The sequence below is a fragment of the Solanum stenotomum genome, chromosome 3 (assembly GCF_019186545.1).
Source record: "Solanum stenotomum isolate F172 chromosome 3, ASM1918654v1, whole genome shotgun sequence".
NCBI lineage: Eukaryota > Viridiplantae > Streptophyta > Magnoliopsida > Solanales > Solanaceae > Solanum > Solanum stenotomum.
In genome coordinates this window covers 3910558-3936201 of record NC_064284.1, presented here as the reverse complement: position 1 = coordinate 3936201, position 25644 = coordinate 3910558, and the positions used below count along the sequence as shown (strand labels likewise).

The 25644-nt window shown below is 36.4% G+C and overlaps 3 protein-coding genes across 3 annotated transcripts; all 3 read right to left on the bottom strand.

Annotated features, from left to right (window-relative positions):
• Positions 1-737: 737 nt before the first annotated feature.
• Positions 738-7794, bottom strand: LOC125858106 (peroxisome biogenesis protein 3-2). Its single transcript, XM_049537789.1, has 7 exons — positions 7596-7794; positions 7134-7295; positions 6818-7017; positions 6603-6733; positions 4253-4380; positions 1758-1985; positions 738-1252 (listed from the first exon to the last, which is right to left on the bottom strand). Exons 1-7 carry the CDS (start codon positions 7598-7600, stop codon positions 997-999), a joined length of 1110 nt encoding a protein of 369 aa, XP_049393746.1. The 5' UTR covers positions 7601-7794; the 3' UTR covers positions 738-996.
• Positions 7795-9414: 1620 nt separating this feature from the next.
• On the bottom strand, positions 9415-11346 carry LOC125858110 (guanine nucleotide-binding protein subunit beta-like protein). Its single transcript, XM_049537793.1, has 2 exons — positions 10360-11346; positions 9415-9712 (listed from the first exon to the last, which is right to left on the bottom strand). The coding sequence occupies exons 1-2, from the start codon at positions 11239-11241 to the stop codon at positions 9611-9613; spliced, it is 984 nt and encodes a 327-aa protein (XP_049393750.1). The 5' UTR covers positions 11242-11346; the 3' UTR covers positions 9415-9610.
• Positions 11347-12725: 1379 nt separating this feature from the next.
• LOC125859423 (uncharacterized) lies at positions 12726-24111 on the bottom strand. The gene is made up of 9 exons (XM_049539170.1): positions 23665-24111; positions 22952-23454; positions 21757-21950; positions 19177-19347; positions 17323-17637; positions 16462-16662; positions 16225-16374; positions 15807-16007; positions 12726-14368 (listed from the first exon to the last, which is right to left on the bottom strand). The coding sequence occupies exons 1-9, from the start codon at positions 24044-24046 to the stop codon at positions 13174-13176; spliced, it is 3312 nt and encodes a 1103-aa protein (XP_049395127.1). The 5' UTR covers positions 24047-24111; the 3' UTR covers positions 12726-13173.
• Between the last annotated feature and the right edge of the window lie 1533 nt (positions 24112-25644).

Below are 25644 nucleotides of genomic sequence, written 5' to 3'. Positions count from 1 at the left end.
AACAATAATATTAGGAAATATAAAAATTCAACATCATTGATTTCGCCGTCACTACTGTTGTTGATGTAAATATAAAGGGGACAATAATAACGATTAAACAAAGAGATTAGGCAGACGCACTTTATGATATGAAATGAGACACGGAAAGTATTCCTCAAATTCATGTAACAACATGTGAAGCCACGTCTTCTTTGTATTTTTATTACTTGTAAATTTCGTGTTTAATCAAACTATTTTGAAACGGGAGGAAACTATTACTGTATATAAAAAGGCTCCTCCCTCCCTCTGACTAGCTACTTGAGAAAGCAGAGGAATGAAGGAAACTGTTCTGTCCAACCCAAGGTGGATTATTGGGACTGATCTTTGCTGCTGAATCATTGGCTCATGAGCATGTCAAAGAAGATGAATAACATCTTCAGACATGTTCTTGCTCCAATGATGCAGGAGCTGAGCTCGGTTTTTCACCGCCTTTTCTTGGACTGAAGGGTTCCCTTCCCTTCTCTCTAGTCACAGTAAAAATCACCATTATGAATGACCGATCAAATCATCAGAAGGAGGTACTTAAACAATCTTTATGATGCACGTATCAATCAAGTTCCAATATCCTCAAAACAAAGGTACACTTATAAAGACCGATCTTTATTAACATCTGCTAATCTTAACTCTCAAGTATATAAACAAAAGCACAAGTCAATACACACATGGACAATCAATCAAGCAAAAGAATACAACAGAGCTAGGAAAAACAAAATTGCACGCTTTGAAAGCAGCTTTAAGCTATTAAATTCAGCTGATGAAATAACCAGTCTGCGTAATAAATTTAATACTCCTAAGCAACACTGTGGTAACAGGTAGGATGAAACATCACCATAAAATCTTCAGTTTTCTTATTTTTGTCCAAATTTTAACCCTTGAAGGAGCTAACAAAATGCTATATGTAATCTTTTACATCCACGCCTACACTGAAGCTACACAAGAATACAACATGCTCCTACACTATGAAGCTGGTGTGCTTGCATATAACAAGGTGAAGAACATTTCTACTTCTGGCATGTTTTGGACAATTTGGATGTATCTGTCCCTATTGGATTCTTCAAGCAGGATGCGACTCATATGAGCAAGTCGTGGTAGAAGTTTAGCTAATGGAATACCTAACTTTAAATTGGTTTCTCCACAGAGGACCTTTATGTCTTCCATCATCACATCCACCGCTGTTTTAAGTGACATATCCAGAATATTCTCAAATTCGGAGCTGCACAACAAAAGGATAAGTAATCAACCAACAGATTTGCCAAAGGAAATAATATGAGAAACAAATACCTGAAAGTTTGTCAATATTGAATGATGTCAGGCATCGATACAGAGGTAAAGAATGAAGACATTTTGCTTAATCTGCTGCGTTCAGTTCTAAACTTATCTTTGCAAGTAAGACAGCAGTCAGCACCTTTCATCTTTTTTTGCATTTTTAATCTATATTCCCTCTTCTATTTTTTGGTGGGGGTGGGGAGTTTTGTCACTTTCCTTGTAAAGGTGAAAATAGTTCTATTATGTGCTCCAAAGCAACAAAAGATGTCAAAACTTGGGTTTTCAGATTGATATCGAGAAAATCTCAATGTGCACATAGTTGTTTTCACATTCCAGATTAATATTCCCCTAGTGCCTCAACCTTTATAAAAAATTGTATCTCAATATAGTGAAGAGCTAGTACCAAGCTGAATCTTTATTTGCAATACGATGGGAAAAGCAAACAAAAGTACCTTGACAAAACGGCCTGTGCCTCCAGCATAAGTTGTTCAAATTTGGATGCAGGTGAAGGTTCTGTACTATCACTGCTAGAGGTAGCAGCAGAGTTATATCGTTTAGAGGGCTCTGGCATCAAAAAGCCCATCCAGTGATGAGGGCTTCCCATGCTCAGAAAGGTGGCCAATATCTGCAGAATGGTATCATGAAGTACAGTTGTGTTGAAGAAATCCTTCAACTGTTTTCTGCAAACCAAAAGATCAGTAATTTTTGTGTTAGAATATGAATAGGTTTATACAATCCTATTAGAATAGTAATAGGTTTATACAATCCTATAAGAATAGGAAAAGGTCTATACAATCCTATTAGAATAGGAATAGGAATAGAAATAGAAATAGGAATACTAAATAGTATCCTACTTGGTAAAGGATTGTATTCTAGGGTCTATAAATAGGGTCTCAATGTAATAATGTAAACAACAACAATTCAATAATATTCTTTTCCTGTATTTCTCACATTTTGTAAGACACATTTTGGCAAGATATAGCTAATTTCAAATACAAATTATAAAATATGCAATCCTATGGTTTAAGAAGGTCAATCGCCTGCAATCCATCCACTACATATGTTCAACCCCAAGAGGACAATGTTCCAACACATTGCGCCTTCCAAATAGCATGTGATTTTGTACCACACATCGATTTAGAGACATTTTCTTAGTGAACACCCACCAGCCCTGCATGGTCCTCTGTAATATCTGTTATATGACCTAGGATTGCATGGGCATGGTTTCTTTGTTCCTGGGGCTTCATATGCAGGTTAAAGGTTTGATTAACCCCGTACACTGACAGGGGATGATTTGACCCTTCTCATTGTCCATTGGATTAGGAGGTTGGCAGTAAATAATCACATTTTGATACCTCAAAAGACTCCTTGCACAATGGATAGTGTTTTTATGTCGATTGGCTTCCAACTAGACATCCTTTATAGGCAGCTATAAAAGAAAAAAAGAGAGTGGTGCATCGAACTTCTACCGCCTTACATGGTAAAACTACAAAAAGAAACATAATGCAGAAGAATAACGCACAAGCTATCTGATCTACTGTTTGCCTGATGATTCAGGATGTGGTTCCCAGATCGTAAAATTTAGGTATTTTGAATCTGTCGTCAATCTCTCATTTCTCTCTCTACCTAAGTGTGCGTGTGTACATATTAATTTAAAATTTTAAAAGAGCTTCGTTGCGGTTTGATGGAAATTCTATGCATTTTAACACACATGGGTTTGATTCTTCAAACTCTCGCAAGCAATTGTTCTGGAGTTGAGCTGTTTTGTTCCAAAGTTTTTTACCTTTTGACTTTCTCTTTCGTTTCCTTTTTTTCCACAAACCCCAGGTGTATTATCCCTCTCTCCCTTGACCTTTTTGTTAATGCATAACAAACCCTCAAACTTGGCCTCAGCTGCAAGTAAACACTCTAACTTTGAGACTACACATCTAGACACCTAAACTCGGTCTAAACTGGCAACTAAACAATCCAACTCGTCCTCATTATGTCTCGTGAACACTCAACGCTGTGATTAATTGGAGGTGTCTAGATTATATTTTGTAAGTTGGAGTATTCGACTGACACAAAGGAGACAATGATACATTGGAGACGATTTGAAGTGTCTAGATGTGCATACTTAAAGTTGGAGTGTTCACTTGCCAGTTGAGACCAAGTTTGAGCAAATGTTTATGTATTATGCCTTTATTTTCTCCCTTATCTTATCATCATTTCCAGACTACAATAGTTACACATCAATGCTGCAGAATTTCAATATATATCTCCACCTTGTTGCACTCCAGCAGCTATTCACAAATGAGCATCACCGCAATATGTTGAGCATTAATTTTTTCCAACCTCTTGCATCATGCCCATCTTGATTTTATCCTCATTAGAAACCAATTATCATAATAATATTGAACTTTAAAGTATGGCTACACAATGATGGCAAAAGAAAAAGGTTTCTCTTTTACAAGGACAGCAAAAGAAAAACATTGCGGTTGAAATTCAAAGAAAATGGCCTATGGCTTTAATCATTTGAGACTTCAATGCGTAAGTTTTCATTATATAGGTTAGCCCTGATTAGCAGTTTCACTGCAACTGATTATTGAAAATTCTCTCTTTTGGCATAAAAGGGAAACAACAACAACTACGCCTAGTCCCAAACAAGTTGAGGTTGGAATATGAATCCCCATTTCTTCATTTAAGCTCATTTCATATCATCATCATCATACTAAATCATAAAAGGGAAAAGCAGGGAGGGAAAATTAAAGAACAACAACATACCCTGGGAAAAAGTTAAAGAACCTAACCATCAATTCATAGGTCCATCACTCAGTTCGAAGAATCAAATACCAAAATTAGTCAGTTACCAAACTGAAAATAAAAATGGAATCGAACTGAGCAACCCACTAAACTCTAGATTCACATTTTAACTTCTGAGAGGAAAAGAAAGAAGTAAAGAGCCTACCCTTTTAGAACTTCAGATGTTGCAGTTTCAAAACATGAAATCAAGGCAGGCAGGCCAACATTGGTAAGATAGTCTGCACTGGCTAGAAACTGCTGCTCATCATCTCTGTCAATTAGATCAGCTTCATCCTGGAATTAAATCACATCCAATCAGCAAAAGATGTGTTGGCCAAAAGACTAGTATCAATTGCACTTCCAATAAGCAACAAAAATTGAGGCTAACTACCACCAGTTGGATCAGCATTAACATAGAGTACAGCAAAAAATTGCATAATCACCTAAGAAATAGGTTCATATAAAAGTTCCACTCTTACACCCCCTTTTCCATTGGACAAAGGGTTCAACTTCCATTTTTTTTTTTGTTTTTGCTTGTTATAGAACCCACTTCTTCTTATATTTTTATCTCTTCTAGGAGTTGTGGCACTTCCATTCCTTTAGGTGACTTCTAGGGTTTATAAGATTGTCACTTCTTATTACTTTTCCCATCTTTCACCTTTCGTGCTTTCCTCCCACAATCAGCAAATCCTTGTCATGGCGATTCACTCATTCATTCTTCTTTGGTTTTCTTAGAAAGATCTGTCAACCCTACTTCACTATTGGCTTCTCCATCTCATATCTCACTTCTGACTAAGAGGAATATCTAGCCTTGTGACTATAAGTAAGATACAATCCTCTATTCACATAAGGATGGACTTTCATACTAGACCTAATTGTTGTTGAACCTTCAAACACTGCAAACAACATTTGCTTTCTTGTCCGGATTGAGAAAAGTAGGGCGAAGCATGGAAAAATTATGGCATCACTGACGCCATCCAGCTTTCTAGGCTTGACATTTCATTGTATATAAAGCTAATCTCCAGCTTCATCAAGGCTAGTAGATCGCCCTGAACCGAGCAATATTGGAGACCACCTTAATAATTTATCATAATTAGGCTCCCATTTAATGTACATATGCCATGTAGTTTCGGTTCGTGTACCTCTTATGTCGTCCCTCATCCCTTTCCCTGGCCACTTTTTGAATTTTTTTTGGTATCCTTGGTACAAAACATCCAAATGGTCATCACAAGTATTCCCATTTATGGGACAAGATTATTTTGAATGCAAAGAGGTGCTAGAGGATACCATATCGTCTACTCAAAAGAAGAGAATCCTATTCTGTCTTCCTAATGAACAACAACAAAGATACAGTGAGGTAAATGAATAAGTGGGAATCGTGTCTTCTTACATTATTGACTAAATACTTTATTTGTTCAACTTCTAAGACAATAATATTGGAATTCCTTTATCATCCCCACATGATTGCCCAAGTTTGAGTTTCCTCTCTTACTGCCCTACTTCTCTTCTTTTTTTCTTGAATAAAAAATGCAGCAACTTGGCACCAAGTTGGTGTTAAGACAGTACAAGAGACGGTAATCCTATTGTACGATAAAAAAAAGAAGGATATCCTCAATAAAGGTCCTATTCCTGTAAAGATCTATGAAATTTAACATTCTATCTTCATCCTTTACATTCTGTAGATTTCACCAAAATCCATAAACATTGTAGTTAAGTTGTTGTACACTAACTTTCTTCCCTTCAAAGCATCTCACATTTCATTCCTTCCATATATTCCAGCATATACATGCAGGGATGGTATACCAAATCTTCTTTAATGGTTTACTAATCCCCTGGAGTTCCAACAACTCAGTTTTTGACTGTTTATGGAATAACAGTGGTCATCTTGAAAACCTGAAAGAACAATGTCTAAATCTGTCTAGCAAACGAGAAATGCAAAAATTAGGTGGCTGCAACTTTCCATTTTTTTGGTTACGCATGAAATACCTACTGCACAAAAACACTCTCTTTATGTAGAATGTTGAAGGCATGCATCATGAACCATCAAACACTCTCTCCATAAGCTATAATCATTCTAAGTTTGTCTAATTATGTATGACCTTATATTCAACTTAACATTTGTATTTGTACAATATTTATCAAGGGTATTTGTACATTCACTCTCATGCAATATTGTTGGTCTCGGAGCCAATTTGTAGAGATTTTTTATAAGGACCATATCGTAGAACTTATTTTAACTTACTAGGTATCTTCTCATCACATAGAACTCTAAGAATATTCTTGATTTTAGATAAATAAAGGAATTACTAAAAGAGTTGAGAATTGTTGTCAACAATCTGCCGCAGACATTATTAAAGCTCTGGAAGATACATTATCAACACATAGTAAAGTGATTTCATTAACCGTCTGACTAATTCATTGTCACACGGAATATCCAATATAAACCACAGATGTGGAGAATCATATCCATCTAGAGGCAATACTTATAACTTTAAGTAAAAAGAGGCAGTTCTTACAAGTTGAATAGAGCTTCCAAGGCCACGTGCAGTATCGATATAAAGATGTCTCCCTAATATGTTGACTTGAACTCTAATGTATAAGCTTAGCATTGTGGTCGCCCAAAGAGACAACACAATTCTGGTAAAATCTGGATTGGCACAAGATACAACATCATAAGCTAACAACATTATAGAAATATTAAAGCAAACTATATGGGTGCACATGTCCATACTTAAAATTTTGAGTCTGTCCCACAGCTCCAGCTTCTCTGCAGCAGTTAGAGAATTTGGCTCGTCTTTCCCTTTCATCAGCCTCTCCATCAAGTGCGTGAGGTCCAAGTCTTCTTCTATTCGACTACTTAAATGTCGCATTACATGGGGCAATGTCGTTGAATCAGCTATTGTCTGAATTTTCCCGAAATGTTCCTTGATCCTACAGATGAGAGACAAATAACTCTGAGCATAATATCATATCATCCACCAAACATGATGAAAAGGAAAGAGTACACCTTTACAGGAAAATAAACATTAAAAAGAGAAAATCTTAACTGGGATCTAATGAGTTCCTCATTTCTCCTTTCATCTGCAAGTTCCCTCTCAAGATCAGATAGTCGCCGCTTGTGTCCTTCATACAGCTTATACAAAAGGTAACCACTTCCAAGAACTCCAAATGTAACATATACCTTCCTCTTATGCCTTCTCCAAAATTCCCTGACCCAATAAAACCAGTGTCAAAAAATGACAAAACCCTGAAACAACAATACTCAACAGTTGCCTCTTCTAATCAATCAATTACCTACCCCTCCAAACTCTCAAATCTTACATCTCACGTGAACAACCAATTTGCAATTACAAAATACTTCTCAAAAAACAACAGTTAAATGAGCAAAAAAAAAAGGAATCTTGAACTGAGACAAAGCAAAAGGTCTAGAACAAAAGTATCACTGCACGTATATTTTCATACCCAAATTGATTTTTAACTTGTAAAAAGGAGGGATAGAATTTACAAACCACATCCAATCCAAATACTAGTTGCTCAGGTTAACGTGTGTTTATGTCACCGGACGCCGGCCCTGATTTTGGCCGGAATTTTAATCTACTTTCCCGGCTATCTCGTCGGAGGGTACCGTCGACGAATGGCGTTGGGTAGTGATGGCCACTTCCGGCTTGGAACCTTGCAATTGCTAAAAGTAGATGTGCTGGTTTATTTTAGACATTCAATAAAAATTATATAATATGATTGACATTAATATTATATTGTTCTATTCAAGGAATTGCAATAATTACATACACTGTCCCTCAAGTTTCTCTAGATTCCGCTTACCCCTTTGCAACCCAATAACCATGAACAAACTTCCGTCTCTATTTTTATTTTAATCACGAAATTTTTAGTTAAGGATAGAAAGACGTATAATCAATCTTAGTTTCTCTTCAAATTTGCTACCGTAAGATTTTGAGTTTTTAAAATCAATTTTGTCTATCAATTTGATTCATTTATATTAGATTTTTTAAAAAATATGTCATGTTTAAAATAATAAGATCAATTTTTTTTGACATGTATGCATAACTTTAATTTAAAATATCAACATGGGTTGTGGTGCACTGGTGGAAGTGTTGAAAATTTTGTTGGAAGCGCCACTCCCGAATGGGCCCTGCAAAGTGCGATTCGAATTTAGTTGAAACTCCAATGTGGGCACCGAACATCGGGTGGGAAACCAAAAAAAACTTTAATTTAAAATTTAATGTATCAGCACTTATATTATTGTATTCGTTTATAGATTGTAATTTTACCTTAAAAGTATGTGATTTCTGTAATTTGCCCTTAAAATATTGTAAAAATTTTTTTCTTAAAGCTTCAAACAAATTAAACAGAAGGAGACACATTTTTTATACCGAATGTTTTTTAATTTCTCACTAAATCTCAAGTATTCCCATTAATTTATAGTTATAAGTTAAGTTCTCTGATTTTTCATTCTTAATTGCAATCATTTCTATTTGGAATTGTTAAGACTAGTTACTTTAATTTTCTTATGTCCTTAAACACGTATTACAATCCAAAAATCAAGATCATGATGAACACACTTTGAGAATCCCAAAATTGATGTTTAAGTCGAAAGAAATAACACATTCGACACTTCTACAAGAAAGTCAAGCCACAATCGAGAAAAAACAACAAAAAAGTTTCCAAAACCTGATAACATAAATATAAAAAAATCTAATACATTTCTAAATCTAGAGATACAAAAAGCATTATCTCACCCCTACTTCAGCTATCTTATCCTAGCCAAGGTAATCTTCATAGCGGTTTTAAAAATCGTTTCCCATTCTTTTGGTTAAAAAGAATACCAGATGAAGAAAATATTGGAGTCATTCCTTGTTTCAAACGAAGACAAACAGATACGAATATCATAGCAGATGAGAAACATCTCATTTTCTTCGATGTATATGTTTTCTGTAACCTACAAGAAGCTTGACGATGTCTGACCATATTCAAGTTTGAATCAATTTTTTACCAAACCATGAGCAACACTCAATTATGTATGAACAAACCATACCACAAACACCATAATGCATGATCAAATCAGGGACAAAGCATATTCATAATGAAGATGATGGTATGATTCCCTCAAACTGAAAAGCTCTGTTCCATCAGTTCTTTCATGCTCAATTGGTCTCACAATATACCAATCATTCATGGTGGATAATGAAACCCTAGACCCAATTTAGGTTTCCCTTCACCTTATATGTTGCTTACCTGAAAGACTCGTAAAACCAAGGAAAAAGAGAGGGTAACAATAATTTCACTAGTAGGACCATGAATAACATACATGCGAACCAAATTGAAGTGTAGCAACATAAGCTTGTAACAAAATTCTAAACAGAATTCCAAAAATGGAACACATCAAAACTCTCAAACTCATGAGAAACAAGGAGAATCCAGATACTTGTCGTCAAACATTTTAAAGAGAAATCTAAACGTCTTTAATGGACTATTGCCAAAAGGCTTGCCTAGATGCAATTCATTCCTAGTAACGTCCAATACCCCAGACCCTAATCAAACCATCTGTATATCCGCTGAAAAGTGTACTTCCATCAGCACTCCAACTCAAACTGGTACAGTAAATGACCTGCCATGAGGATTCAGCAATGTTAACAATGTTAATTGATAACAAGACTAACAACTGAGGATATCAAGAAATCAAAACAAAAGTAGCATAACTACACTTATACATTGTTTGTAATCTACTGAATTGCAGAACATGTAATTTCTAAATATAAGCTTTACAAAACCCAAAAGAATCCAAATTACATGTGTATTACCCCGCAAATGAAAAATTGATGGGACAATCAATAGTTCATAACCTAAAAAGCTACCCAAATCATTAAGCATCAAGGACATAGTTTTGGGGAATGGTCCAAGGTTGCACATTTCCTAATCAAGTAAAGCAACATGGCAACAAGAAAGCTGCTAGCGAACCATTACGAATCAATCAACAATAAGCAGCTGATGAATTTCATATTTCGCTAAAAGAGGCATTAACCAAAACCAAAATTTATCATCCTATTACAATGCAATTATAAAATTTTAGCTGTTAGCTACACACCTACACTAACGACACTAATTGGAGGCAAAGTGAATACATTGAATATGTCAATCATCCTACCCTACAGACAATGATAAATTTCCACTACGCAAGCATTCATAAAATAATTATGTTTACACAACATAAGAATACTATGCAACCATGATCAAGTAAAAGCATAATAAAAATACCTTGTTTTTTGGTGCAGTTCCACTCTCATTAGCAGCCATCTCACTCTCGTGCTTGAGATCAACTCTAAGGTCCACCACGATGGTCTTGCTCTCCAAGTCCCAAATCTTAATGCTAGACTCAGTGGCGGCGCAGAGCCAGTACCTGTTAGGACTAAAGCAGAGAGTATGGATGATGGAACTGGCATCAAGTGAGTAGAGTTTCTTGCCCTCAGCCAAATCCCAGAGCAAAATAACTCCATCCTTGCCTCCACTAGCGCACAAGGACCCATCAGGTGACACTGCCACAGTGTTCACATAGCCAGAGTGTCCAGCAAGAGTCGAACGCAGCTTACAGTTCGTAAGGTTCCAGATTTTCACAGTACGATCCCAGGAACCAGAAACAATGGTTGGCTGAAGAGTATTTGGGCTGAAACGCACACACGAAACCCAATCGGAGTGTGAGTCTCCGTCCTGAATGGTGTACTTACACTCACCGAGAGTGTTCCACAGCTTGATAGACTTGTCCCGTGAAGCGGACACAATCTGACGGTTATCAACGGAAAAAGCAACGGAGAGAACATCCTTAGTGTGACCAACAAAACGGCGAGCAGTAGTGCCGGCTTGAAGATCCCAAAGGCGAAGCTCTCCATCCCAAGAACCAGAGAGAGCAAACATACCGTCGGAGGAGAGAACAACATCCTGAACAAAGTGTCCGTGTCCGGTGAGACGGCGGCGGGGGACACCGTACTGTGCACCGTCCTTGGTGAGAGACCAGACAATGATGGACTTGTCCCTGGAGGAAGTAACGATCATGTCGGAGTTATCAATTGGGGTGGCGATGGCAGTGACCCAATCGGTGTGGGCTTTCATGGTGCCGCGAAGGACAAGTGATTCTTGCGCCATTTTGCCAAGCAAGGTGGTCGCCGCTCCGGTTTTCCTCTGGAGACAAATGAGACGACGATATAGCAGTGAAGAGAAACCCTAATATCTCACAGGTGAGGTTTTATAGTGTGTATCAATTTTAGGGTTTTTGCAAGAAATGTTGTGGGGTTACAGATCCATTAGGCAAATTGGGTCATGTTACTGGGCCTGCTTGGGAAATATCCATTTCAAGGATGTTGGTCAATTAGCTTCACCACTTTATCGAGGGGGTGGCGTTTGGTAGGTTGGACAAGCATAGATAGCTTGATGATAAAAATGTAATATTATTTCATTGTTTGATTAATAATTTTAACATAAATTATGTTGGAATTAGTATAAGATAGGTTATTTCTAACAAAAAAATGGAATAATAGGACCAGAATAATTATACCACAACAATAATAATATATCTAGTAAATTTTACAAGTGGAGTTGAGAAGAATAGAATGTACCTCTACCTCGTGGATGTAGATAATTTTTTACCGGATGATTTTTGGAACAAGTGCAAATGTAAGTATGAAAGGGAAAATGGCAGTAAAAAAACTATCAAGTAATTAATGGAAACAGTAACAACATCATAAATAGTGTGATAAGCAAGATACAACAAACAACATAGGATGATAGAAATCAAAAGCAACACACTGCAAGAATAGGGCTAATACTACGGAAAGCAACACTATACTATCTACCCTAATTTCTGATTGTCATACCCTCTTATCTAAAGTCATATCCTCTGTAAAGATGAAAGTGTATCATGTCATGTCTAACAACCTTTCTCCAATATTTATTCGGCCTATCATAAGTTCACTGCCTCTCCTCGTACCCACTATATCCAACTTCTCGCACCTCCTCGCTTGACATTTGCACTTCAACTCGAATAACCAACACAACCAGCCTCAAATTATTTGAATTTAAGGCATGCAAGGCAAGACCCAAACAAGCGGGCCTCAACTAGTTTAAATATGCAAGTAAGAACCAGCTAACGCTTACTGGGAAGGAAAAAAAAACAATACATTAATGCATAGTTTTAGTAGTATTATGTAAAGTGTACAATCCGCATCCAAGGAAAAATCTTGAAGATCTAATTAAATATTGATGAGTTATCAATTTCTCCCCTTGTAATTCCTGCCAAACTCCCATTCACTTGATTAAAAATCCATCAGACAAAAAAGTTGAAACTTTATACATAATTAAACAATAGAAACATCTGAATACACTAAGATTAGGGACTCTTTCGTTAATGTCCTTCCAACCAAACATAATTACCAACACCAGCTAAAATATACAAAACACATACACGAATTATGTATATTCTATGTATGTGTATATTTATACTTAAATATACACATAAAAATCTCTATATTTACTGGCTAGTTTTCTAAACTTGATCACCAAAAGTTACAGAACTATAATTATCCCTTAAAACTAGTACTTAAACAATGTAACCAACCAAAGGATACGCATTAAGATCATAACAGAATACACATGTATGTCAAACCAAAATTGTAACCATATGGTAATAGTATGCTATAGATTACAAAAACATTCATCGCAGTGCGAAGAGGTACAAAATTTTACAGCAATACTGACACAGGAAAAAAGTGCCTATTCAGTACCCCCACGAACCACGTCTTCAGAGCTCTCCCATTAGTATTAGAAAGAATGGCTTTTGAATTTGAAGAACAAAAATACATTAGAGCAATTTATAACTCATGAATCCAGCAGGAAATAGAGAAAACTTTCCCAATCGCGATCGCCTATACAAGTGAACCTCATTAGTTTCCCCCCAGCAACCTGGAAATTTTTGTGCAATGTAGATGTATGCATCCAAGATGAAGATAGGATAAATCAGTTTGGGCCCTTACCATAACTTCAGAGAATAATAAGCAGCCTTGGAAATCTATAAAAAAAAAATTAGCGTTGCTCTCTTTTCAATCTGCCCATAAAGAGAGAGAGAGGCATGTCATCCCCTACTTCAGTACACTCCCTTTTCCTCACTCTGCCCATGAAAGAAGAGAGGGGCATGTCATCCTCTACTTCAGTCCCTGATATCTGATTGGAACTGGTGCATTCTTGTTTACTTCTCTTCTCCATCCCATCATGACCACCAGATATACAAGATCTGCTAGAGTGATCTCCAGCCATAGCTTTACTTTGAGCTTTGCCCGGATGAAACCTGGCAACCTTAGTAGAAGACGATGAACTTACCTTTGCTCGCGATTTACGGACAAAAGAAGCAAGGGTCATGCAGTCATCTGCTGTTTGCGGTAGATTATCTAAGGACGACTTGACATTATTCTCCAATTGACTGCATTCATTAAGCTTATGACAGACGAAAGCTCCATAATTCTCACCTTCCCGAGTGCCAGGTGTTGCAGCTGCTTCTAACTGACTAGCATTTTCATCAGTGCACACAACAGCATTCCTTTGAAAAAGTAAAGAGTCATCCTGGAACCCTGTTGTAGAGGCATTTTCATTCTCACCAACATTGAGATCAGCTGTCCCTTTATCCAAGTGTGGATGTGCCAATGGAGGACCTTGAGGGCTAATACAGGGATCATCATATTCACTTGCGGAATGGCATTTATCCATAACATTCTTGGCCTTCCTGCTGTCTTGAACAAGTGACTCAGCCTCTTCAACAACTGCCATTGACGAAGACAGATTTGGCAAAGATGATGAACTCTCTCTACTCTTTGGCTTCACTAACGAACTGGCTCTCCTCCTCCTCTTGCAGATATTGCCATCTGCAGTAGTAGATTCAACTGTACTGGAAGCAGAGGGGACAGTTCTACTCTTTTTCTTCACCAGTGAACTGATACTCCTCCTCCTCCTCTTGCAGATATTGCCATCTGCAATAGTAGACTCACTGGAAGCAGAAGCCTCTGGAACCTTATCATTTGGTGTAGATTTTTTTGTCTTTCTAGGACGCAGTTTAGACGGTCTTTTATTCTTTATTGCATCATTACAACCCTGGTCTCTAGAAGGTAACAAACTGCTGTTTATAAGATCAGAAGACTCTGGACCTTCACTCCCCTCTGCATGTCGCTTCTCCATTTCACACATTGCATCACACCTAGGAGCCATATCATCCCTTGTTGCTCTGGGCCTACAAACAAAAACTAAAACAATCAGAAAAGTAACCTAGCTGCTAAAAACGCACCCCTTCCACAAAAACTTGTGTAGTCATGACCAGACAAAACTCTTTCCTAAGCAAATAGCAGTTTGTGAAAGAATCTTAGCATCCACCTAAGACCTTAAGACTATGAGTGGAGCTGCCCAGGACTATATTGGCCCCCATGAAAACCTTACATAACTGATGAGGAACAAGTGTATTCTCTAAACCTTCCACAGCACATGTAACTTACATCTTGGGTTTACACATGAACTGGATAGTTTTTCTTGTTGAGAAGATCGGAAGTGTGAACCTAATGTAGGGAGAGAGATTAGGCTCAACAGGCTGAAAAGTGGGCCTGGGGCTGAGAGGAGAGTAAGCTCAACAGGCTGAAAAGTGGGCCTGGAGCTGAGAGGAGAGTAGGCTCAACATGCGAAGGAGTGGGTTTGGAGCAAAGCTTGTGGCTCAATGGGCTCAATTGAGAGAAGTTCAGAGCATTTTCAAGGACTAAACTGGGAGAAAGAAGCCCAGAGCAATAAAATATGAGGAATGTTATTGTGCAAATGGGTACATCAAAGTTTGGCTTTGATTGCGCGGGGTAGCAGCCAGTTCAAGGAAGTGAAACTAGGATGGGAAACTTCCCTTCTTTTACTTTAAAGTAGGACCCTCTCCTCGGACAAGTTTATTCTCTTACACTTCATTTGACAATTACTCCACTGATCCACAATAAATGATTTTTTAAAATAAACAAAAAGGATGTATTATTATTTTTCTTCCAAATTTGTTAACTGATAAATTATATGAACAAATTTCTAAAAGTCCTCTCAATACTTCTTTATACTTTCCCATGAATTGATTAGGGTAATTTAGTCAAATAACCTCATAATTAATATTTATTAGATGGTTTACTTGATGGGTGTGCCAAAATCTCAAAAATCACTTATTGTGGAACAGAGGGAGTAATATATAATTTGATCAGTGATCACAATTCACAAAGATTGCTCTAAGTAGCATTTTAGCAGATCCAAGGTCAAATGGTAGACCAAATAAGTTGCAATAACATCTATAATCAGATGGGATAATCAGTCCCAAGTGGCCATTTAAAATTTTAAAGAATCATTACCTATCATCTCCCTCCTCTGCCGCCAGCCCCAAGAAAAAAACATTTCTTTTGGGCAGCAGGGGAGAAATAAGCTATAGCACGCACAAACTAATTTGAGATTGAGATGCAGTTGCTTCATTGATTGAAGTAGGAGTAGGGAGCTATACAGCGTAAATGACAATAAGGCATCAGCCAGCCACTACCAGAAGAAAATTCATCCAGACGGAAGATAGTTTCAAATTTCTCCTCTTTGAATAGGGAGTAACAGTGAATTAAATAAGCACAACACATGTAGCAAAAATATCTGGAGCACAGTTATTGAATGCATACCGTAGTTTCCTCTTTTTATTCGCAGAAGTAGTTTCACATCCAGCTCTAGAACTAAGTTTCTGTGTAGGAACAATGACATTGGGTCTAAGGGCAGGTCTTTCATCCTCCCTGTCAACGAAGTTGGAAATAAAAGCTTCTCGTCGTATCTTTTTAGCTTCTTTCAGCATAGAAACTTCATCTGGAAATAGCACAATCCATCTCCTGTACTTCAGAAGAATTGAATAAGAAACAAATCTGGATAACACCTAGCATATATTCTAATATGGTGCACAATTAATGAGAAATAATATTGACCTCCCACCCTACAGGGAAAATACACAAATAAGACAGGAGCTGGCTAGCCCAAATAAAAATGCTAGAAGGAACCCACCCCACCCTCACCCTCCCAGGTTAGACCATAATAACAAAACATCCATACCTGCGACACTGATTGTCAGTACGTGGAGGAATGCATGCAGCAACCTTGGACCAGGAATATCCATGTTCATCAATGGCTGATTTTAACTTCAAATCCTCCTCTTCTGTCCACTCATCCAACTTCAAAGAAGGATCTAAGCTATTGACCCATCTGAATCAACAGCAACAAAAAAAAAACAATAAGAATGATAACAGCTATTTCCACCTTACTCGTCAAAGTCAGACAGATAATAAATACCTTTCTCTACATTGCACATGAGTCCGCCCAGGTACATATTGAGCAACCTTCTTCCAAATTGGAGTTCGCCAAGGCACAGATTGAACTACATTCCTCCAAGTTTTAGGATAAAAAAGCATCACAGCAACTTTCAATCGCTTATCTTCATCAGCACTCCATTTCCCGCACCTTTTCATTGCTGGATGAATAGATTTAATCCACCTGGGGGTTTCAAAAAAAAGTCACTAGCTTGATTGAGAGTAACATCATGGAGAACACCAAACTGCAAATTGCTTAGAAAAACACTGAGTAGAAAAACATGTGAAAAGCAAACCCAAACACGAATAACATTTGGGATTCAGAAGCCTCAAATTTAACTATGTATTCCCTTCTAATTCTCCTCCTCCCCAATCCTTTGGATGAGATACAGTACAACATCAGTACAAATATACCAAACTTTAGACCATCCAACAAAACCTTACAAAAGTAGCTACATAATCTCCAAAGAAATTGTTGAAAATCATTTATGAAATAGCAGAAGGCAAATTTAGTTACATAGTCTCAGAAGGAATTGTTGTCTGTAATTGATGAAATAGCAGAAGGCAACGTTTAATTGGCCAAGGCTCATTTTTAAAGGCCAAAGATAAGCAGTAAATCTATAGATCCTACTCTAGAATCTAGATACTGGACCTACATAAAAGATGGCCAATCGCAAACATCAACTTTGAAGTTTAAACAAAAGTAGTACTGAATACAGTGTTATGAAAAATTACCACTTCGACAACAGAAGTAATATATGTGATCCTTTAATACATTATGAGAACTGAGTAGCATTATAGTACCTTGAAAAAAATATTAAATCACGATGAGGAGATGACTGACCTATTGGAGCACTGAGTACCTGTCCGACCTTCAATGACAGAAGCAACAAACTGCCAATTGCTCTCACCAAAAGTCTCCACAGCAGCAGAGAGTCTAATATCCTCCTCATCTGTCCATTCCCGCCTAATGATTGAAGCATTCAAACTCCTCTGATAATGTGATAAGCACTGAAATGGAGTCCTACATACTCCTAACGATGTAGAAATATCAACCCAGTTACTCATTTTTTTCTGCTGGACAGCTTGCAATAGGTTCTTTTCTTCTAATAAATCCCATCCTTCATGTTTAATTAAGGGGTCTTCCCAGTTCAACCACCTGAAGGGATTTAGGAGAGAACAAGACCATATCTCTCAATTGATGAAAAAAGGAAAATTGAATTCAAAGCCCCTCAACACTAAACTAATGATAATAGAAGCACCACTAAGAAGGAAATTTGGTATCTCCATTAATGCACACATTAATCTTAGACTTGCAGTGGCTAAAACTTTGTTTCTTGAATGAGGAGACCACACAGGGTCATTTAAGGTACTTAAGATCTGACCGTAATATGGAATTTGTAGAAGTGCAGTACTAATGTTATATTTAAGTATATGTGGTTTTTCATATTCATTTAAATGCTCATGAGATTCATGGATCAATATGATATCAATGCATATCCATATGCAATCATTAGACTTCCAAAAGGTGACTGTAAAATTGAACTTCAAGATCATCAGGAGTGCAATAGTAATGTTAAATAAAAGAGTATATGTCCATTCATGTTAACGTATATCTTCATAAAACTTGTGGTAGTTTAGATAATAAGATGGCTTTTAGAGAGAGAGGGACTCAAAGGAAATAATTTCCTCTACGGCACAAACGTTGGACGGAGGAGGCAGAAGACTGAAGGGAGTGAAGGAACCAAAGTTCAGATTTTCACCAGGGCGTATCTTGGAAAGAATTGAGTTCCTCATGACATGCTTGGTGGGGAAGTACAAGAAGAGAGTGGCTTCACCAGTTCTTGTCTTATACTAGGCTGCTAAGGCATAGACTATATCCAGTGATTTAGCCATGAGGCTATGGTGGGATTTGCTTAGGTGGTTCAGCTTGCCGTGGATATGTGAAGAATCGTAAAAGATTTTATGTCTTTCTGGAAGAGCGGGAGAGGAAGGAGAAGACGTGGGGCGTGAAATGTCGCTCCACTCGCAATGTTTGGAGAGAGAAATAGGAGAGATTTTGAAGGGGTTGATATGTGTTTTACACAGTTGAGTAACCACCCATCCCTTACCTTCTTTCAGTGCACCCATGTAGTCCCTCGTTGTATAGAAGATTGGATGGCATTTGTGGATAATCGTATTTTTTTGTAGTTACTCTACTTTTTGGTATACCACTTGTAATACAATCATGTTTTTGGTCATGTTATTAACGAAAATACTTCTACTTGATCAAAAAAAAAAAACTTGGGGCATGTCCCTTAAATGTTTAACAAAAAGTTTATATTCTCATAAATTAGCAAACCAAGCATTATCTTGACTTGGAATCCAATACAAACGTTGATCCTGTCACTTTTAAGGCTCTTCTAATCCTTAACTTGGATGATAAGCCATTAAGCATGCAATTCTGACAATTTGGAGTCATGATTCAGCAAATGTTCTCCAGAACTTATTATGGATCAAAAGGACATGATTCCCGGTATTCATATTATAATCAATAGACACAGCAAAAATCAAAATTTCGATATAATTTTTCATATACATGCATGCATAGAAACGAACAAATACCCAACAACAATTACCTAATTCAAGTATTAAACGTCATTTATACTATGGAATGTAATGTCATTATTTCGTACGGGGAAAGGCATTTTAATTCTACCTTGATTGACATTCAGCACCAGAACGACCAGGAAGATACATGGAAGCTACTTGATCCCAATTGACCTTGGGTAGAAATAACCTCATGGTCTCGGGGGTAATTGCGAGGTCTCTGATTGAGGCAATGACATCATCAAGATCACCAGATTCTCTAGAACATCCATCCTCATCACTGCAAAAGAGTTTGATAAGACCAACTCATCCCAAAAGAACTAATGTGGTGGCAACATGGAGTATTTTCCAGACAAAAGTTAAATTAAATCACTCAGTTAAGCTTATCATGTTTTGTCTCATCACAGAAACCATTTGACCATCATGATCTCAAGTTCTTTTAAAAAAATTCCACTTGTTAGAGTAGTGCTCATATCTCCCGAGACTTCTGCTTACAAGTGTATTGATAATAGTACTTCAATATTTTGAACAGCACAAGTTGATAAAACCAGTCATAACCAAATGCCTTCATGTTCCAATATCCAGACATCAACTTCATATCCAAATAAAGAAAAGCAAGAAAATAAAACTGAAGCCAATAAACTGAGAGAAACACAAAAAAAGACATAGAATAAAAGGGTGGGGAGAAAGTGGAAGAGATAACTGAGAAGAAATTAGGGCCTCCGTCAATGAATATTCTTCAAACAAAACTGCATACCATTTTTAATTCACTAAAAATGAGAATTTCCAATCACCATAGCATATTTGATATTCGTACAGGAATCCTCAGCTGGTATTGCAATAAGAGAACGCACACAGACACAACGAGAGATGGAAACGAGGGCTCAAAGTTGCAGAAAAATACTTTACAGGCTGGGGAGAAGGGAGTGGAAGTCAAACACTTGACAACATTAAGCTATAATGGAGGCATTGAAGAAAACCTCAGACAATTCTCCAGAATAGTACAAAAGAAAAACACATTTTGGTAGTATTAGCTTCAGTTTTTTGACACAATTTCTAATCCAGCAATATAGAGACTTCCATTACACCATCAATACACTACTTTATTAGAACATCAATTGCACATGTAACTTTTGTTTTTGAATTGCACCTGTAAATTTAATAATATAAAGTTTATGATAATCTCATGTCGCCAAACAGTTGATCCCAATATTTTGACCTAAAAGTGTAAAATTAAAAACCAACATTATTTGTTCTTGTGCATAAATCAAAAAAATATATCTATAGCTAGAAAAGAACCACAAATGATTGAATTGGTGCACTAACAATAAGGTATCCACTTCAGACTTAGAAGTCATATAAGCATGGCATCCTGTCTCTTTATGATTACCTCCAACAAGGACCATCAAGATAAAGATCACTTGACACAGGTGGGGACATCTAGAGATCAAAGTCATTACATAAAACTTATAGCATGGAGGGGTATGAATTGGCACAGTTTTAAAAAGATATTTTTTAGTGAACAGTACAATTTAACTCTATTGCTATTTAATTAAATCAAGTGACCAACAATTATACTTTTCCCATCACCGATCTCCCAACTTTACTGGTTACTCTTCAACCGGAAATTCAAATAAAAGCAGCACTGATATTTATAAAGATTTGCATCACTGTACCTTTTTCTAATGGCCGAGAATAGAATCCATTCGTTGTCTGCTGCAACAAGATTTTTCCACCGTTCTTATTATTTTCTATGAGATAAATAGGTCTACTAAATTGGGAAAATTCCCATGTTGGAGAGTTTATATAAAATCAAGTTATATATCTCAGTTATGTTATTAACAGCTTTGTAGAAAAGAGAGCTCCATAACCGTATTTCTTTCCGGTGATTATTCACTATTAAAGCGAACTACTCAGGCAATGTTCACTATCGCAATGACTTTTTCTTTCTTATATATATTAAAGTCGAGAGAAATCATATAAAAAAGTTGTAAAATATTTCTACTATTATGTCAGCAAAATCAGAAAACCCTGAACTAAGAAACTTAGAAAGTTCATGAAAATCAAAATCCTATATAAGGAGTCTCTGTTATATCATTTTAACAACCTAATTCATCAAGCGTGGTCTCTTCTATTTTATCATCACAAAATTATAAGTAAAAAAGGAAGTTGAAATTGGAACTCTTAGGTGAAAGAATGGATTATAATTACACATACAATCCTTATAAATGTTCCTTTTTAAACTGGTAAATAAGTATTTTTGAGAAAAGAACTGGTAGGGAAGTATTTTATTGATATTAAGAGCAATTATATGATACTTGTATAAATGTTAAACAATAATCATGAATGGGTTGAACTACAGTCTACAGATTCTAATCCAGGCAAAAAAGGGAAAGTCGTCTATTTTGAATACCATGATAAGTCAATCAACCTTAGTCTTATCAATTTGATGGATAAGATATTTGCTGATACATATTAGCGTCATCCAAGAACATGGAGGAGAAATCAGGAAATCATTGAGAGGCACAAGGTTTATATGAAAGTTGACCAGTATTAGAATGCTAGTGTTGTTGCTCATTTCATTATTGTGAGAGAACATGTATATGTGCATAAAAGTGCTGTATGAGAAGGAATCTAATCAGAGAGAAGAGTTGCCTCATTAACATAGCAACTGCAGGGAGAAATGTACCCTAGAAGATTGACCGAGCGTTGAAGTAACATCTCTTGAAATTGCTGTTTCACTCCTTTCGCAAGATTTTCACTCTCTTCCTTGGACCACTCCTTGCGACTCAATGAGACAGCAAAATGTGTCAATGCCTCCCTATAGCTAGCAACATGAGAATTCTCAGGAGGTCCACAATGTGTTGCAGATAACTTCTTTCCCTGGAGTTGTAAAAACAATTTAGGATCAGAAGGTTATATACAACAGTAACCTTTTTTTTCCATTAGTACAACTTGCATCAACAAACTTTTTTGATGACCCAAAACTTGCATCAACAAATTTATGCCTTCTATTCCTGATAAGTACAACTTGCATCAACAAATGTATGCCTTTTTTCATGATAAGTACAACTTGCTTCTCATATAATACGAGCATCCCCAGGAAAGCAGTATTTTTAACAAGTCTCACAATGTTGTTTGTAATTTCCAAATATGTTATCACAAGAGAAGAATCTATTACCAAGCTCATTTGGGATTGAGGTGTTGTAGTAGTTGCTTAACAGAAAAAATCAAGCTTTCAGAAGATGCAACCCATATATTTGCACATATTAACCTTGTCACCCAGTTACACATGATACGATACTGATATACCAAGTTTTTTAAAAAAAATATATATCATACAGATATAAAAGAAAAGGTCGCGCAATATATGATCAATCAACTAGAATGAGAAAACAAAGGAACGCAAGGCTGTCAGTGTTCAACAAGCAACTTATTGGCATAGATAAATGCAGGAAACAGGAAAGCCACACATGTCCATTGATGACATATTTGGCACACCTCAAGAAAAAACTTTTCTTGAAAAGAAAATTCTGATAGTTGTACACTAAACATACACTATACAAAAACTTACATGTTTCAAGAAAACAAAATACTAATACTTCTGTTCTTGTATATTCAAGTTGTCCCACGCAAAAGTAATCTTTTGACAACAAACTCAGAACCGCATATGGTTTTGTTTTTATTATCTGGTGGTCTGGCGTAAAGAATGAGCAAGGTTAGGAAAAAATGAAATGAGACATAAGACAGCTAAATGAACCCTAAATCTTAAGTGGTTGTGTGTTCTTACCCTAAATTATTTCATGCATGCAGCAATATAAGATGGAATTCAACAAAGTAATAAATAATAAAGCTTGCAGTAACTGGCAGTTAGCACTGCTGACCTTTGCACTGAACCTTTGCTTTGGCAAAGAAATTAACTGGACACGAGCATCTCTTTTCTGTGACAAGGCCCGACCCATTCTCTTTTTGCATGTGAGCTGAAAGCTCTTAAGGATCTTGACCCGCTCCGTCAATTTTTTCAACTCTTCCAATCTTGCTTCAGTTTGCATCATCTTATCCCGCATAACTTTCTGACAAGACCTATTCTTCCTTATGGCATCAAGAAATGCATGTGCTGATTTTGGTAAGCAAGAAGAATTAACTGATGCTGCTATGGTTTCAGCACCAGAATCATACCCCTCAGTGAGATTCTGAGAATTAGCAACGTCATTACTGCATCCTTCAGAAATCTGTATGGTTCTATCTACACAAGCGGGAAACCCTTCCTCAGCATTAGTTCTCTCTACAAAGAAATTATTGGAAGTTTCCTTTTCCGAGGATATGTTAGTGACACCAACCTGCTCAAAGTTATCTAAAGGACTCTCCTTTCTTCTATTCCCAGAATCTGTATAAATTATAATATAAAATTTAGTCACAAATAAGATATGCATAAAAAGATGGTAAAACATTCTTGATCGCCAACAAACAAACAAGTATTTATCTCCTGTAATGTTAGATAGAATGAACGAATTATCCCTATTTACGATTCAAATTAAAGACTAGCAATGAGTATAGTTAAAATTCAAAATCTAAATCAACAACGGAAATAGTCTACCATCATCGTAGGCCGCAAAACGGCGCTCAATAGCACGTAAGGTTTCTAAATCATTCTCTTCATCACCCTCTGAGCCAGGTGGAAAAATAGAGCACAATGGTTTCAAACTTATAGGCTCGCGAAGCTCCGTTGATAGGGCAAATCGCTCTTGTAACCCACGTACGAACGCAATGTCATCGTCGTTGGCGTCTGAACCAGAGGGCGTTATATCATCACCATCGGCTACGTGGCCACCGGCAACATCGCCGGTGGAAGATGAAGGTTGGAGGTCGTCGGCGTCCGTGCCGGCGAAAAGACAAGCTTTCTTGAGGGCTTCCATGTCTTCTTGGAAGCCGTCATCAGAATCGTTGCCGGATAAATCCTCATCGGAATCGAAGGCCATTGGGAATTAGGGATTCGGCCAATCCAAGGTTTTAGGAAAATTTTCAGTTGAATGAATGGTGATGGCGGTAACAGCTAGTGTTTAGAAAGCTGAAGAGTCAAAATTTGGGCTCAATAACAGAGAGCCCATAAATAAGCATTAAATAGGAGGTAATCCAATGAACACGCTTTAACAGTGGGCCGGGCCTACAATCTTGAAAAACTTCGGCCCAGTAAGCCATATATAAGTGGGCTAAGAGCAACTTAGGCTTTCTCTATTAATTGGGTCGTAGACATGGCCCATAAGTAAAAGGCGATCCAAATCAAAAAAGCGAAATCAAACCTAATCAATTATAATGTATCAAAATACCGTTTAATCTTAAATTACTTTGATTGGTACCTTTTAATAAATAATTACTGATTTTAGCGATATTTTTTTATTTATTATCATATATAGCAATACATAGCAATATCATGTTAAAATTGCAATATGTATTAAAATTGAATTATGTATGCAATATATATGTATTATAACTATTTTTTGAAATATATTATGCTTGTTTGGTAAGAATTTGACACACTGTATTATAAGTATATTAAAATGTGTTAATAAATGTATTATCCATCAATAAAACTTGTATTATATGTGAATAATAAATTGTTATGTATTATGTAGCTGTAAGTATTAAATTGAATAATACCTCCCTGTAAATGATAAATATTTTTTTAACGTAGTATATTTATGTAAGTTTTCCAAAGAAAAAAGCGCTACTTAAGAGATCCAAATTACAAAACTTCAATTTTTTATCAAAATAATTTCACATGGCATGTCTAAATAAGTCTTAAGAAAAATAAACAGTAAAAGGGAAGACGCACTAAAATATCTTCCTTATCCTGTCTTATACGTTGTGAAAAAAGTAATACAACAAACAAATTTTGCGATAGCATTGTGGACCAAACACATCTTCATCTAAATAACTTTACCAAACGATAAGGCACCAAGAGTAGCTTTGAGTAATTTTTATCTTTACTAAGCTAATGAGTCACCATGACAACGATATAGTCCTCTGTGTTCACAAACAACCTTTTTAGAAGAGCCAGGTGAAAATAATAAGTTTATCTAAATTCTAAATATGTGATTTCTCCATCTTTTATTTACTTATAATAATTATTGTGTTGATTACACTTTTAAAAATCAAGAGTCTATTAGAAATTATATCTTTACTCTATACAAAAATAAACATATGTCATGCATACATTCTACTTTTCACATATTTTACGATGAGATTATATTAAATATATTGTTATTGTTATATATAATAATAATAGCAATAATAATTAAAAGACAACTCACTGTCTTGTACTACTTACTGATTGCTGCCAGTTTGTGGTGTGTATGTAATGGTGGGGTATTCATGCTGGATTTGCAAATATCTTTGGCAATATATATATATATATATATATATATAAAAGAAAATCTTTTATAGACAACACAATTATATGCCAAAAATAATTGTAGTTTAATCGGTAGAGCATAGCCCCATTAAGCTTAATTTGTACAACACATGCCAAAATTTAAAACAAAGCTAACAAAGTTTGGTTTTAGTCGTTTCATTCAAC

Excerpts from the sequence above, each read along its gene's own strand:
- LOC125859423 (XM_049539170.1), bottom strand. The coding sequence starts at position 24,046 with ATGGCCTTCGATTCCGATGAGGATTTATCCGGCAACGATTCTGATGAC. Across the intron at positions 19,348-21,756 it reads CGCTCGGTCAATCTTCTAGG|TGATGAGGATGGATGTTCTA; the intron begins GTACATTTCTCC and ends ACTCTTTTGCAG. Across the intron at positions 16,008-16,224 it reads ACTGACAATCAGTGTCGCAG|GAGATGGATTGTGCTATTTC; the intron begins GTATGGATGTTT and ends TCTGAAGTACAG.
- LOC125858106 (XM_049537789.1), bottom strand. Across the intron at positions 6,734-6,817 it reads GGACAGACTCAAAATTTTAA|ATTTTACCAGAATTGTGTTG; the intron begins GTATGGACATGT and ends GTGCCAATCCAG. Across the intron at positions 4,381-6,602 it reads TTGGAAGCTCTATTCAACTT|GATGAAGCTGATCTAATTGA; the intron begins GTAAGAACTGCC and ends ATTTAATTCCAG.
- LOC125858110 (XM_049537793.1), bottom strand. The coding sequence starts at position 11,241 with ATGGCGCAAGAATCACTTGTCCTTCGCGGCACCATGAAAGCCCACACC. Across the intron at positions 9,713-10,359 it reads GAACTGCACCAAAAAACAAG|GTCATTTACTGTACCAGTTT; the intron begins GTATTTTTATTA and ends TCCTCATGGCAG.